This window comes from Rhincodon typus, chromosome 10 (assembly GCF_021869965.1).
Source record: "Rhincodon typus isolate 14 chromosome 10, sRhiTyp1.1, whole genome shotgun sequence".
NCBI lineage: Eukaryota > Metazoa > Chordata > Chondrichthyes > Orectolobiformes > Rhincodontidae > Rhincodon > Rhincodon typus.
Window position 1 is genome coordinate 44,537,699 of NC_063341.1, and position 12,200 is coordinate 44,549,898.

Consider the following 12,200-nt stretch of genomic DNA (forward strand, 5'->3'; position numbering starts at 1 on the left):
CATAGATCTACTATGAAAATCAGAACTCCATATTTCCTGATTTATCTTCCCTTTTTATGAACTTATTTTAAATTCCTCAATTGGCTGATTGAACAAAACTAACACATCAGCATAGACAAACTTGCTAACGTGAACCATAGCTTTTTATGGTCACTTTTTTGTAAGTTCATCCAGATGTGTAAACATCTGTAAGTAATAGAAATTGCTTATTTTATCCTTCTGTACATGATTTACTTTTTTTGATTGAAGAGTTATTATCAGATTGTGTTTAGAGTTTGTTAATTTATTTGCTATATGAATGGGTGCTTTGAATATATTAGTTTTATAGTCATAAGATAATTTACCATTAGTTCAATATCTGCACGCAATTGCTACCTCTTGATTTAAAGGTTAGTCTGAGAGAGCAAAGTTGAGTTGAAGGAAACTAACATGTTTGCTTATGATTTTCTCTTTTTTTTTCTTATTGCCACTTTGTTTTGGCTTGCATTGACAATTCAAGGATTAATATTAATTAAATTTGACTGATATTTAATAGTGACTCAGCCAAAGGAGCAGCGGCGTGTTTGGTTTGCTGATGGAATTTTGCCTAATGGGGAAGTTGCAGATGCAACAAAACTGTCAGCAAGTGGACCACCACCAACTGGACCCTTGGCCGTATCGCATGATCGTGGAAAAGAAGCTGTAACCAAATCTACAGCTTCTGAGGTAACAATCTCACAATACCAGTTTGGAAACAATGCTGTGTAAATATCTACTATGTGCAGAAAAATACTTTTGAGATGATTTTATTCTTCAAAGTACACTTACTAATCAGCAATTAGTTATTAATTTACAAATCCTTAATTGTCTTGTACAATTACTGATGTGTTTGCCTTTTGGTGCTACATTGAGTCGCTGATTATGTAGAAAACTGTGAACTTGCCCACTTTGACAGGAAGAATAGATAACAGGATAGCAGTAAATTGGAGAGCAGTTGCAGAATTCTAAGGTACAAAGGATCTGCGTGTTCTGGTACGTAAATCGCATGGTTAGTATGCAGATACAGCAAATAATTGAGAAGGTGAACATAGAAACCAAGAAAATATGAGCAGTAGTAGTTCATTCGGCCCTTCAAGCCTGCTTCGCTGGTCAATATGATCTCGGCTGCTCCGGCACCTTAGTATCCTATTCCCTCTTTTATCCCTTTAGCCTTAAGAACTACATCTAACCCCTTGAAAATATCCACTGTTTTGACCTCAACCACTTTCTGTTGAAGATAATTCCATAGGTTCACCCACACTCTGGGTGAAGAAATTTCTCTTCATTTCAGTCGTAAATGGCCTATCCTGTATTCTTTGACTGTGATTCCTGCTTTTGGACATCCTGAGTTTACCCTGTTTTGGCCCTGTCAGTATTCTGTGGGATCCTGTGAGCATCCCCCGCCACCTCCATCTTCTAACCTCCAATGAATGTAGCCCTAATCAATCTAGTTTCTCTGTTATCCTTCAATCAACGTTCACCAAAGCCAGAACATCCATCCTCAGATAAACGGCCCACAGTATGCCAAGTCTTGTCTCAGAAAGGCTCTGACAATTGCAGCAAGATATCCCTGCTCCTGTACTTGAATCCCCTTGCTATGAAGGCCAGTATACCATTTCGCACTTCAATTCCTGCTGCACCTGTATGTTTACTTTTAGCAATTGGTATACAAGAACACCCAGGTCTCACTGCATCACCCCCTTTTCTAATCTTTCACCAGTCAGATGATCTGTCTTCCCTTTCTTGCTACCAAAGTGGATAACCTTACATATTATACTTCATCTGCCATGTATTTTCCCACTCTCAGTACTTTCCAAATTACGGTGTAGCCTCTCTGCATGCTCCTCAATGTTCACCTTTTCATCCAATTTTGTGTTGTCTGCAAAATTTTTTTTTCTTTCTTTCTTTCTTTTTTTTTTTTTTTGCAACATTATTTCCCTGATCTAAATCACTAATATATGTATTGTGAACAGCTGGGGTCCAAGCACTGATCCCTATGGTGTACCAGTAGTCACTGCCACTCATTTGTTCCAGTTGTTTGTTTCCTGTTTGCCAACCAGTTCTTTATCCAGTAAGTTAAACCCAATCCTATGTGCTTGAATTTTACATTCTCTTATGTGGGACCTTTTTATCGAAGCCTTCTGAATATCCAAAAAAAGCCAGATCCACTGGCGGCTCATATGAAAGCTACTAGTTACATCCTCTCAAAATTCCAGTAGATTTGTCAAGTATGATTTTCTCTTCAGAAAATCCATGCTGATTCTGTCTGATCCTGTAAGTGCTTTCCAAGTACTTTGCCAGTAGATCTTTTCTTGTGGACTGTAGCATTTTCCCCATTACTGACATCCCATTAACCAGCCTGTAACTTCCTGATTTCTCTCTACTTTGTTTTTAAAAAGTGGGCTTATATTAGCTACCCTGTAGTCCATGGGAACTGTTCCAGAATTTCTCAAATCTTTAATGAGAGTCACCAATTCATTCATTATTTGGAGGGCCACTTCCTTAGTATCTTAAGTTCAGAATGTTGTCATTGATTGGAAGGAGAGTGGAAAATTAAAAGTGAAGGGTATTTAGCTTCAGTTCTCCAGGGTGTAGATGAGAACACATCTTTTAGAGTACCGTGTGCAACTTTGGTCTCCTTTTTTAAAAGATAGAAATGTGTCAGCAGTAGTTCAGCGAAGGTTTAGTTGACTGATACCTATGAAAGTAGTGTTGTGTTATGAAGAAAGGTTGGGTTGGCTGTGCCTCTGTATATTAGAGTTTTTTGAAGGACGTGAGTCCTCTTACTGAGACCCAAGATCTTGAGGATTTGATGGTGAATTCTGGGAGAAATGAGAACCAGGAGACCAGTTTATAAATAAGTGATCTTCTATTTACAACTGAGAATAAGATTTTTTGAGGGTTTTGAGTTTTTGTAACACTCTCTTCCCTAGAGACTGATGGCAGCAGAATCATTGAATATATTTAAGGTAGAGGTAAATAGATTCTTGACTAATGAGGCAGTCAAAAGGTTATCACGTAGGTGAAAATGTGGAAATGTGGAGTTGAGGCCACAAGCTGTTTAGCCATGACTTTATCAAATGGTGAAGCAGGCTCAAGAGGTGAATGATCCATTCCTGCTCTTAATTGATAAGATTGTGCGTTCCTCTGAAGCATAACAATTAGCAGGGCGTGGTATAATAGAGAGCATGCAGATGTGCATTTACAATAAAATAATGGGTCTTTTGGATTTGTCTTCCATAGATGCATTTTCAGGTCCAGTGATGCCAATTCCTTCCATAAATGGTGCAGGCACCTTAATTTTTGAGAGTAGATTTCTTCTTTTTTTTAAATTTGAGACAGTGGGGATGTTGGATGAACTCTGAAGCAGATCATCCGCTTGGCACTTTGGCTTTGTCTTTTTACTCCTGTACTGTACTCTGTTATTAAGAAGGGAATATTCAGTTTCTTTCTTGGAATAGTCAGTTTTTTTCCTTTGAACATTGCTTTAATTTTCCACCATTCACAACTGGGTGTGATAGGACGGCTGATTTTTGTTGTGGATTGCATCACTGTATTTGTAGTATGTCAGTTCCATTGTTTACCGTACATGTAGTCCTTTTTGCCAGGTTGACACCTGATATTTAGCTATACCTATTGCTGTCCCTGGCATGCTGTTCTAACTTGTGGTTGATCTGCTGGTTTGATGGTAATGCCAGAGTGAAAGATGCGCCTGATTCAGACTACAGATCGTTGTTAAGTCCATTACTTCTGCTGAAGTAATGCACCACAGTGTCGCTCAAAGCCCAGTTTTGAACTGCTGGATCTGTTCTGAATTGTTTCTATTTACTTTTTTTTTGGACAGTCCTTGTCAACCTATAATGACTTATTTCCACTGTGTAATTCAATGGGTTCTGAAATGCCTGGCAAGTCCAGTTTGTGATATGCAAACTCTGTCACATGGGGGCAGGATGGGCTGGGTAGATGGGTTGTTTGAAGGTTTGCGATGCTTCAACTTGTAGACATTTCGGGAATGTGAGGAGGCAGTGTGTTTGGTGCCTTCCTGAATGAGCCATCTTGATTTTCCTCAAGGTCTTCCCGAGTCGGTGGATGTGTTTGAAAGTTGGAGATCTCGAGTGCTATTTATAGAATAGCAGCGAGTTCTTACAATTTGTGGCAGTGAAGCTACAAATTGTATCAAAACAAGTCGTTTACATGGCTGTTCATACAAAACAGCGCCCACGTATACCTGCAGAAGACACCACATTCCTGTGTCTCTCCTTGGTGATATTGACAATAGATGAAGTTGTAAATTAATATGAAATATAGCTGTGAAAGTGAAGAAGCATTACTTGCACAGTATTTGTACGTTGTACATTAAAATGTGTGGCAGCAGTACCAGTGACCCTTTTTTCTTTTTTTTTGCTGTCAAAGTTTGCTCCAAAAAGACTCTTAAATTATCCACACTGGGGCAAATTGGATTTAGTCCTGGAGAATGGCTTTGTTTCTACCTTCAACTAAAAACAGTCTTATTAGTTGATATGCCATTGCAACATCTCTTTCATGCAGTTACCATTCTTTTTATTAAGTTAATATTTGGTGAACGAGGAAGAGAGAACTACCTTTCTTCATAAATTGCCAGTGATGTAATCTTGCTTTTTGTAATTCTTTACTGTTGCTCTCTGGTTACTGGAGTGGTCGTCCTATAAATGTTTTTCCTATGTACATGATATAAAAGGTAGGCTTGTTTAAAATGTGTGTAATTTGGTTCATTTAATAACTGACCTTTTTTCAAATTTTATTCTGTTTTAGAATGTCACTGCATCAGCAACAGGTAGTACAGCTCAGATTGGCAGTCCTGTTGGAAGTTCAATTAATTTGGTACCAGAAGATGGCCTCCCACCTATTCTTATCTCCACAGGTGTCAAAGGAGGTAAGTCTGGTTATTCAAATGGCTCTTCACTGATCAGCTTCCTGCTTTTGGGGTCTGATTTTGGAGCAAATTTAGAATTGTAATCTACAATCCAGTTGACTGTTTATTTGAGTTTTGAAAAGGTGGAATAATGGAAACACATATCTATTATCAAGTGACCTAGGATTGTAAAAGTTGATTTTACATCAGTGTGTCCACTTGCTAACTTTTTTACTCTTTGTCCTGGTTATGATTGTATAAAAATTACCTTGAGTGTCATAAAGGTCAGACTGTTTGTTTGAGTATTCCTGAATTCTATTATCTCTGCTTGCGTTTAGCACTACTCTATATAGTTCTTTCACTTCTCGTAATCAGTGAATCTCTTCCACTAGTTTGTGACCTAAAATATCTTCATAATAGGTTACTGGAACATTTGTTTTCTTAACTCCCTCCAAATTGGTATTGAAGGAAGATTGGCTGGAAGGAAGAATGGTTAGCAATGTTGATTTTTAAGGAGAATATTGCGTTGTTGGTGACAGAGTACCTTTTAAGGGATCAAGGGTAGAATCAATTTGGTTAGAATTCCCAAATTCCTATGAAATGGTATAATTGTACAACGGATATTAAGAGGCTGGGGTTGAATAGGGATCAGAAAGGGGATCTATGCGTTGAGGAGCATTGGGTTGGCAAAGATGTTAAATTAGTACATGCTTCTTTACTAAGAATATGCTGCTGGAGTCAGTGAATGAGGTAGTTAAAATACTGAATAAATATAGACAAAAGAGGAAATTTTTTTTTTAAAAAGTGTAATTAAAGTTGATACATTGCCAGGAATGGATGGGATGCATCAGAGGACACAAGTATGGATGGAATTTTGAAGTACTGGACATAGTAATCTAATCTTTGAGCTATGGGAGTGTTGCCAGAGGACTGGAGAAAATTGTCATTCTGGCAAATGTTAAACAACTAAAAGCAGTACAGATTTGAGGCAACAAAGGTTGATGTGCACAAGGCAATTGATATGGTCCAAATTGACTTCTAAAAGATTTTTTATTGCTCCATTTAGGGGATGTGAGCTTTGCTAACTGGGCCAGCATTTTCATTGCCGAGGTTCTCCTGAGAAGGTGATTGTGAGTTGCTGCCTTGAGCTGCAACAGACCATTTTGTGTAGGTAACCCACAATGTCATTAGGAAGGGAGATCCAGGATTTTAACCCAGTGACTTTGAAGGAATAACCAATAGAGTTCCAAGTCAGAATGCTTAGTGGCTTGGTGAGCAATGTGTTGGTGGTGTTCTGATGTGTCTGCTGTCCACGTTCTTCTGGATGGGCTATAGGTTTAGAAGGTGCTTTTTAAGGAGCCTTGATGAATTCTGTAGTGCATCTCGTAGCTGGTACGTACTGTTGCTGCTGATACTGTTGCTACCATGTGATGGTGGTGGAGGGATGAATGTTTGAGGATGTGGCATTCCCCTTGGTTCCCATTGACTTTAGTTTTGCTAGGGCTTCTCGAGGTTGCCCTTGATCAAATATGGCCTTGATGTCGAGGATGACCATTCTGACTTGTCCTGTTAAGTTTAGCTGTCTTGTTTCTCTTTGAACCAAGGCTGTAATGATGTCAAGAGCTGAGTGGCCTTGGCAGAAACCAAACTGAGCACCAGTGAGTGCTTTATTGTTAAGCAAATGTTGCATGATAGCTCAATTGATGAACCCTTCTATCATTTTATTGAAGGTAGAGAGCACTCTGGATCACTAATTGACCAGGCTAGATGGATTTGTCCCTTTGTTTTGTGGATAGGATGTAACTGGGCAATTTTCACATTGTCAGGTAGTTGGCAGTGTTGTAGCTGTACTGAAATAGCTTGGCTGGGGGCTTGAAAAGTTCTGGAGCAAATCTTCGGCACTACGTTGGTCAAATGTTGCCAGGACCTTTTGTAGTATCCAGTACCTTCGGCTATCGTGATGTCACTTGGAGAGAATCGAATTGGCTATAGACTACCATCTATAATGTTGGGAACAGTATAGACGAGGCTGAGAAGGATCATCCACATGCTGCTTTCAAGCCCTCCAACAATTCTTGACAACTCAAACTGAGCCAAAACAAGTGTAAGATTCAGCACATGAAGGCAGATTCAACAGTGGCGGGAGCGGGAGAAGGAGGAGGAGAAATAAAAACTAGAAATTTCTGAACTCTGAAAATTATTTTGATTAACTGTGTGAAACACTAACATTTATGAGGGAACTGATTTAAGTTTTCACAATTTTTTTTTGTGCTAGATTATGCAGTAGAGGAACAGCCCTCTCAGCTCTCTCTAATGCTACAGTTGGAAGAAGGAGGCCCTGACCCTCTAGTTTTTGTATTAAATGCTAACTTGCTTGTTATGGTCAAACTGGTCAACTGTAAGTAATGTTGTTTCTCTCATGATTAATCTCAATTTTTTTTTTTTTAAGAAATCCAATTTTTCAACTAAAAAGCTAAAATTTAAAATTCAAACCTAAATCAATAAGCCCATTAAATAAATTGAGACGAGTTTAGAATCCTAGACAAGGTTAGTTTTTGTTTTTGTGCACTTTAGAACCTTCACCACCACACAAAGTTGGAAATCCACATTTCAATTCTTCACATCTATCAACATAAGATTGTAAGAATTAGGGGCAGGAGCGCAGGAATCGACTAGTCTGTCTGTCAAATAAGATTGTGGTTAAATGTGGCTTCAACTCTACTCTTCTGCCTGCTTCCCCCTGCAGAAGTTTTCTTATGTTTTCAAGTCAATCACTTCTCACTGCTCTAAACTTCAATTAATAATATTCCAATGTGCTCAGTTTTTCATCATAACATGACATGTTCATCTCCAGAATCAGCCCAGTGAATTTTTTTCTGAACTGCTTCTAAAGCATGTATATCTCTCCTTGTATAAGGAGCCCAAAACCTGTGTATTGACCTGTTCCACAGTCTCTAGCAGTTTAAGTAATTGCTAAATACAACAAAACCTGAGTGTTTTGATGGCGTTGACCTGCCAATGAGGTGACCATAATAGAAGGAATCCTTCAGAAGTGCAATACACAAAATTTAAACTAATCAAGGTGACAGATTTAAAACAAAAATTAAGTGCAAAAGGGACTGAGTTGCCTGGACTACAAAGATTGATTGTTGGGCTTAAAATTCACATGGTAAATGAGCTAACGTTAAGATACCTCTTGCTCTATTTAGGGTTTAATTGATTGATAATGTAAAGAATTGGTTCCATGTTTTAGTGGAGATTTGTGCCCCTTCTAGGCATAGATTTTGATTTTCTTCTTGTCAGCTTGAATTCTACTTTAAATTCTGAAAATCTTGTCTAACATTCATCAACATGTGCTTCTGACAGAAAACTGATTAGAAACCTGGGAGATTTGGGCTGTTTTTGCGTATCAAATTGATGCTTTTCTAAATTTATCTTTGCTCTGAAATGGACCCATTTTGTGCATATTCACGTGCTTCTTAAAATGTATTTTGGATGTACAAATGCATAAATAGATTTCTTGAGGTCAAGGTAAACTTTTAGCAGACCATCAGGTTGCTCTTTCATTGGAGAGAGATGACTGACGGTGGTTTAACCTGACGGTCACCCTGTCTCAGGCGAAGGGACAAGTTGAGAAGGAGAGTCCTTTGTGGTAACGTCAGGTGGTGCGGGAACTGAACCCACACGGTTGGCATCATTCTGCATCGCAAACTAGCTGTCTGGCCAACTGGACTGAATTAACCCCCAAAATAAACCCCCGTAACAAATAATTGAAGGTAGAATAGAATCACGATGATTACAACTGTGTGCACCCTTACTTAGCAACAACAGTAAATTTCAATTGAATGCAAAACTAGGCTGATCTGAAAAGTATAGGATAACAAGGGTAAACAAGAATGACTGGGACCTTTTTTAAAATCAGTTGGGTAACAGTATTAGTAACAGAATTTGGGTAACCTTAATGTTGGAGAATAATATTCCCCTTTTATACAGCCCTGATGCCTTTGCCACTGCCCTCTGTTTAACTCTTTGGTGAAATAGTAACATGCTTTTTTAAAATAGTACATAATTTCTGTAATTTATAACTGAGTTGTGCATTTTATTGAAAATGTATAAAGTGCATTTGAAAAAAGCATCAGCAGATAATTATAAGACAAATGTACCTTATTGGAAAAGTTAATATGAAGTGTTTTCTCAGATGTAAACAGGAAGTGTTGGTCCTTCACCACCAAGGGAATGCATGCTGTCGGACAGGCAGAGATCATCATCCTCTTGCAATGTTTACCTGATGAGAAATGCATCCCGAAGGACATCTTCAGTCATTGCATACAGCTTTATCAGGATGCTCTGGCAGGTATAATCAAATGACTTGGAAACACTCCTACGCATGGATTGATTTACAATGCCCCAAATTTTGTGCCAGGGCATGTACCAAAGAATATGTGATCTGCATTGGAGATTACTTGTGCAGAGCTGTTGTCTAGTGCATAATATAATTGAACTTCTTTTGACAGCAGTCATTTTGATTAATTATGCTGACTACATACAACTTAATATTGAACATCTGTACACTGCTTTTCATTTACACTATTTGTACATAGATGCAACTTCAACTACTTTTTACCAGTAAATATTCATTTGGTTTACAACTTGACGTTTGTTGATCTCTTTATAGGCAATGTTGTGGGAGACTTGGGTCATTCCTTCTTTACCCAGAGTTTTCTTGGCAGTAGAGAACATGGTGGATTTTTGTATGTTACTGCCACTTTTCAGTCAATGCAAGATCTGGTACTTCCAAACCCACCTTACCTGTTTGGCATTCTAATTCAGAAATGGGAAACTCCTTGGGCTAAAGTTTTCCCCATCCGTCTTATGCTACGTCTTGGAGCAGAATATAGATGTGAGTAAATTAGCATAGATTTATAAGCCAATTCCGGTAACAATTGGAACAGCATCTTCTGATGGGTACTTTATTTTGCAGATTATCCATGTCCGTTGTTCAGTGTGCGTTTTCGTAAACCTCTGTTTGGAGAGACTGGACATACAATTATGAACCTACTTGCAGTAAGTTGTTCATGGGCATATTCTAAGAGAAGGTCTTTGATTTTCTTCCCTTGCAAGATATGTTACAATGGTCATTATGAACAAAATGTAGGAATAATTTACTATGAAAAATTATTAATGTAATAGTTTTGATGATTTGAATTTTAGAAAATTCAGTAGGTTTTAGAGCTTCAGTTAGATGTAGATATGATTAAACCTCTCTTCTCAACTTGCAGCATCTGTTTAGTTAAACGAGAGATGTCTTAAACTTAAGAGTCCAGAACAATTTCACCATGTTAATTGTTGTCTGTCATTTGCTGCAAGTCAGTCACTGACAACAGAAATGGTTTCACATTAAGACACCTTCCTGAGATAATTTATGAAGTTTTTAAAAAAAAAACTAACAGAATGGCTTGTATATAACCAGTCTCTGAAAACAGTTTCTTCTAGAAGTAAATGTCACCTAATTACAGCTAGTCATAAATGTCTAGTGGTATTTTAGGTGTAGGTTGGTCATTTGTATCTGCATTTTGAAAGCCAGATGTGTTATCTTTGGATTTTATACTCGTAAGGACTTCTCAAAGATTGTAAAGTATACCTGTTTTAGAAGAAGGATTTTTGTACTTATGTTGATTTCATTGAATACTATTTGCAGCATTTATTGACACCATGACAGTATTGTTATTTTTGGATTTTCTTATGAGCAATAAATCTTAATTGCAAATTTTTGTTCAGAAATACGCTGTTACTATATTAATATCGTTTTTAAATAAATCTCTTCATTCAGGATTTTAGGAATTACCAGTACAAGTTACCTGTTGTGCAAGGACTTGTTGTGAACATGGAAGTAAGGAAAACTTGTATCAACATACCCAGCAATCGATACAATGAGGTACCAAATTTAGATTACTTAAAAGCTGCTAATTAAATACATTGCTATGTTTGCAACTCCTTTTATGTGCTAATTACAGAAGTGGAATCTTCTTTTCCCACTGTTCTTGTAAATCCGAGGATATTGAGAATAGTTCTGAAACCTTGGTTCCACAGCACTTGCTAAAGTCAACTAATTACTATTCTGTATTAGCATTCCTGTTCAATTCTGCATTACAGCCTGTAAGGCAATGAAATGGTTTTCATAAATATCAAATGGCCTTCTGGATAATGGAGATAACCCTGAGGCCTGTTAAGATGTTGCTACTTGTTATCATGGGAGAGTCCTAAGCTTCCTTGGAAGGATGCATTCAGTATTTCATTCTGTGATCATTGAATCTACAATACAACGGTTGGATTTCCTATGAACAGAGCAGAAAGAAAGCTGGCATCACTGTCTTGAGTGATGAAAGCAACTGTCTGTCTAAATATGGTGCTGCCTGGACATAAAATAGTCAACACGACAGAATGAAAGTAGTTTATTTTATCCTTCTTTGCTCCCAGTGCAAACCTCCTACATCCTCTGCTCCCACATCCAGTGTTTGTCAATGCTCCAAGCGAAACCCCAGCCTTCATGTCACCTCCCCAACCTCTCGTACTTTGCACAGACGTTTCCTGCAGCCTGTGCCGTCATGGCTGGGTGCAGCCACCATATTGTCTCGTGGATAATTGCTCTGGTACCGTTCAGTAATGTGTATAACAGTAATCTATAATTCTAACACTGTTGCTTCTGTTGACTAGAAGGGCATCAGGGGAGGTTGTCAGTTAGATGCTTAGCCTGTATTGTGGCAGCTGATGTGGTACAACTGATGTCTTTGGTGGCAGGAGCTGCATGGGCTGGCTGTAAAACATCAGATTACCTTTTTATTTATGGGGATGAACTTGTTAAATTTGCAATACACTACACACATGAAATGGAAATAGTGAATTTTTGTGAAATTCCTGCAGGGAATGTTTTGTAGAGGCATTTGACAGCTGGCTTAAATGGTAGCTAATGGGATTTTTAACTCTGATCATAGTCTTGAGCCCCATATTGGGTGACTATATTTTAATTTGATATTGTTTATTCATTATTTTTCTTCAAAACATTGAAGAACTGTGAATAAAGGCCCTTTTCACAGCTACAAATATGATCACAACTGAATAGGGGCTTCTTGGGTTGCCCAACTACTAATGCATACAATGTAGAAAATGATATTGAACGATAAATAAATACAGAACCTGGAGTAAGCCCATATATTATGAGATAGTAAGAACTGCTGATGCTGGAGTCTGAGATAAGTGTGGAGCTGGAGGAACACAGCAGGCCAGGCAGCAT

At 38.0% G+C, this 12,200-nt stretch overlaps 1 protein-coding gene across 2 annotated transcripts in view; it reads left to right on the forward strand.

The window, feature by feature from the left end:
• LOC109921918 (zinc finger FYVE domain-containing protein 9-like) overlaps positions 1-12,200 on the forward strand; it is a 100,363-nt gene that overhangs the window by 78,931 nt on the left and 9,232 nt on the right. For both annotated transcript variants that reach the window (XM_048601677.1, XM_048601678.1), the window contains exons 6-12: positions 536-705; positions 4,810-4,930; positions 7,185-7,307; positions 9,108-9,263; positions 9,585-9,809; positions 9,891-9,973; positions 10,740-10,844. In XM_048601677.1, the coding sequence (XP_048457634.1) occupies positions 536-705; positions 4,810-4,930; positions 7,185-7,307; positions 9,108-9,263; positions 9,585-9,809; positions 9,891-9,973; positions 10,740-10,844 (983 nt within the window). The remainder of the gene's footprint in view (positions 1-535; positions 706-4,809; positions 4,931-7,184; positions 7,308-9,107; positions 9,264-9,584; positions 9,810-9,890; positions 9,974-10,739; positions 10,845-12,200) is intronic.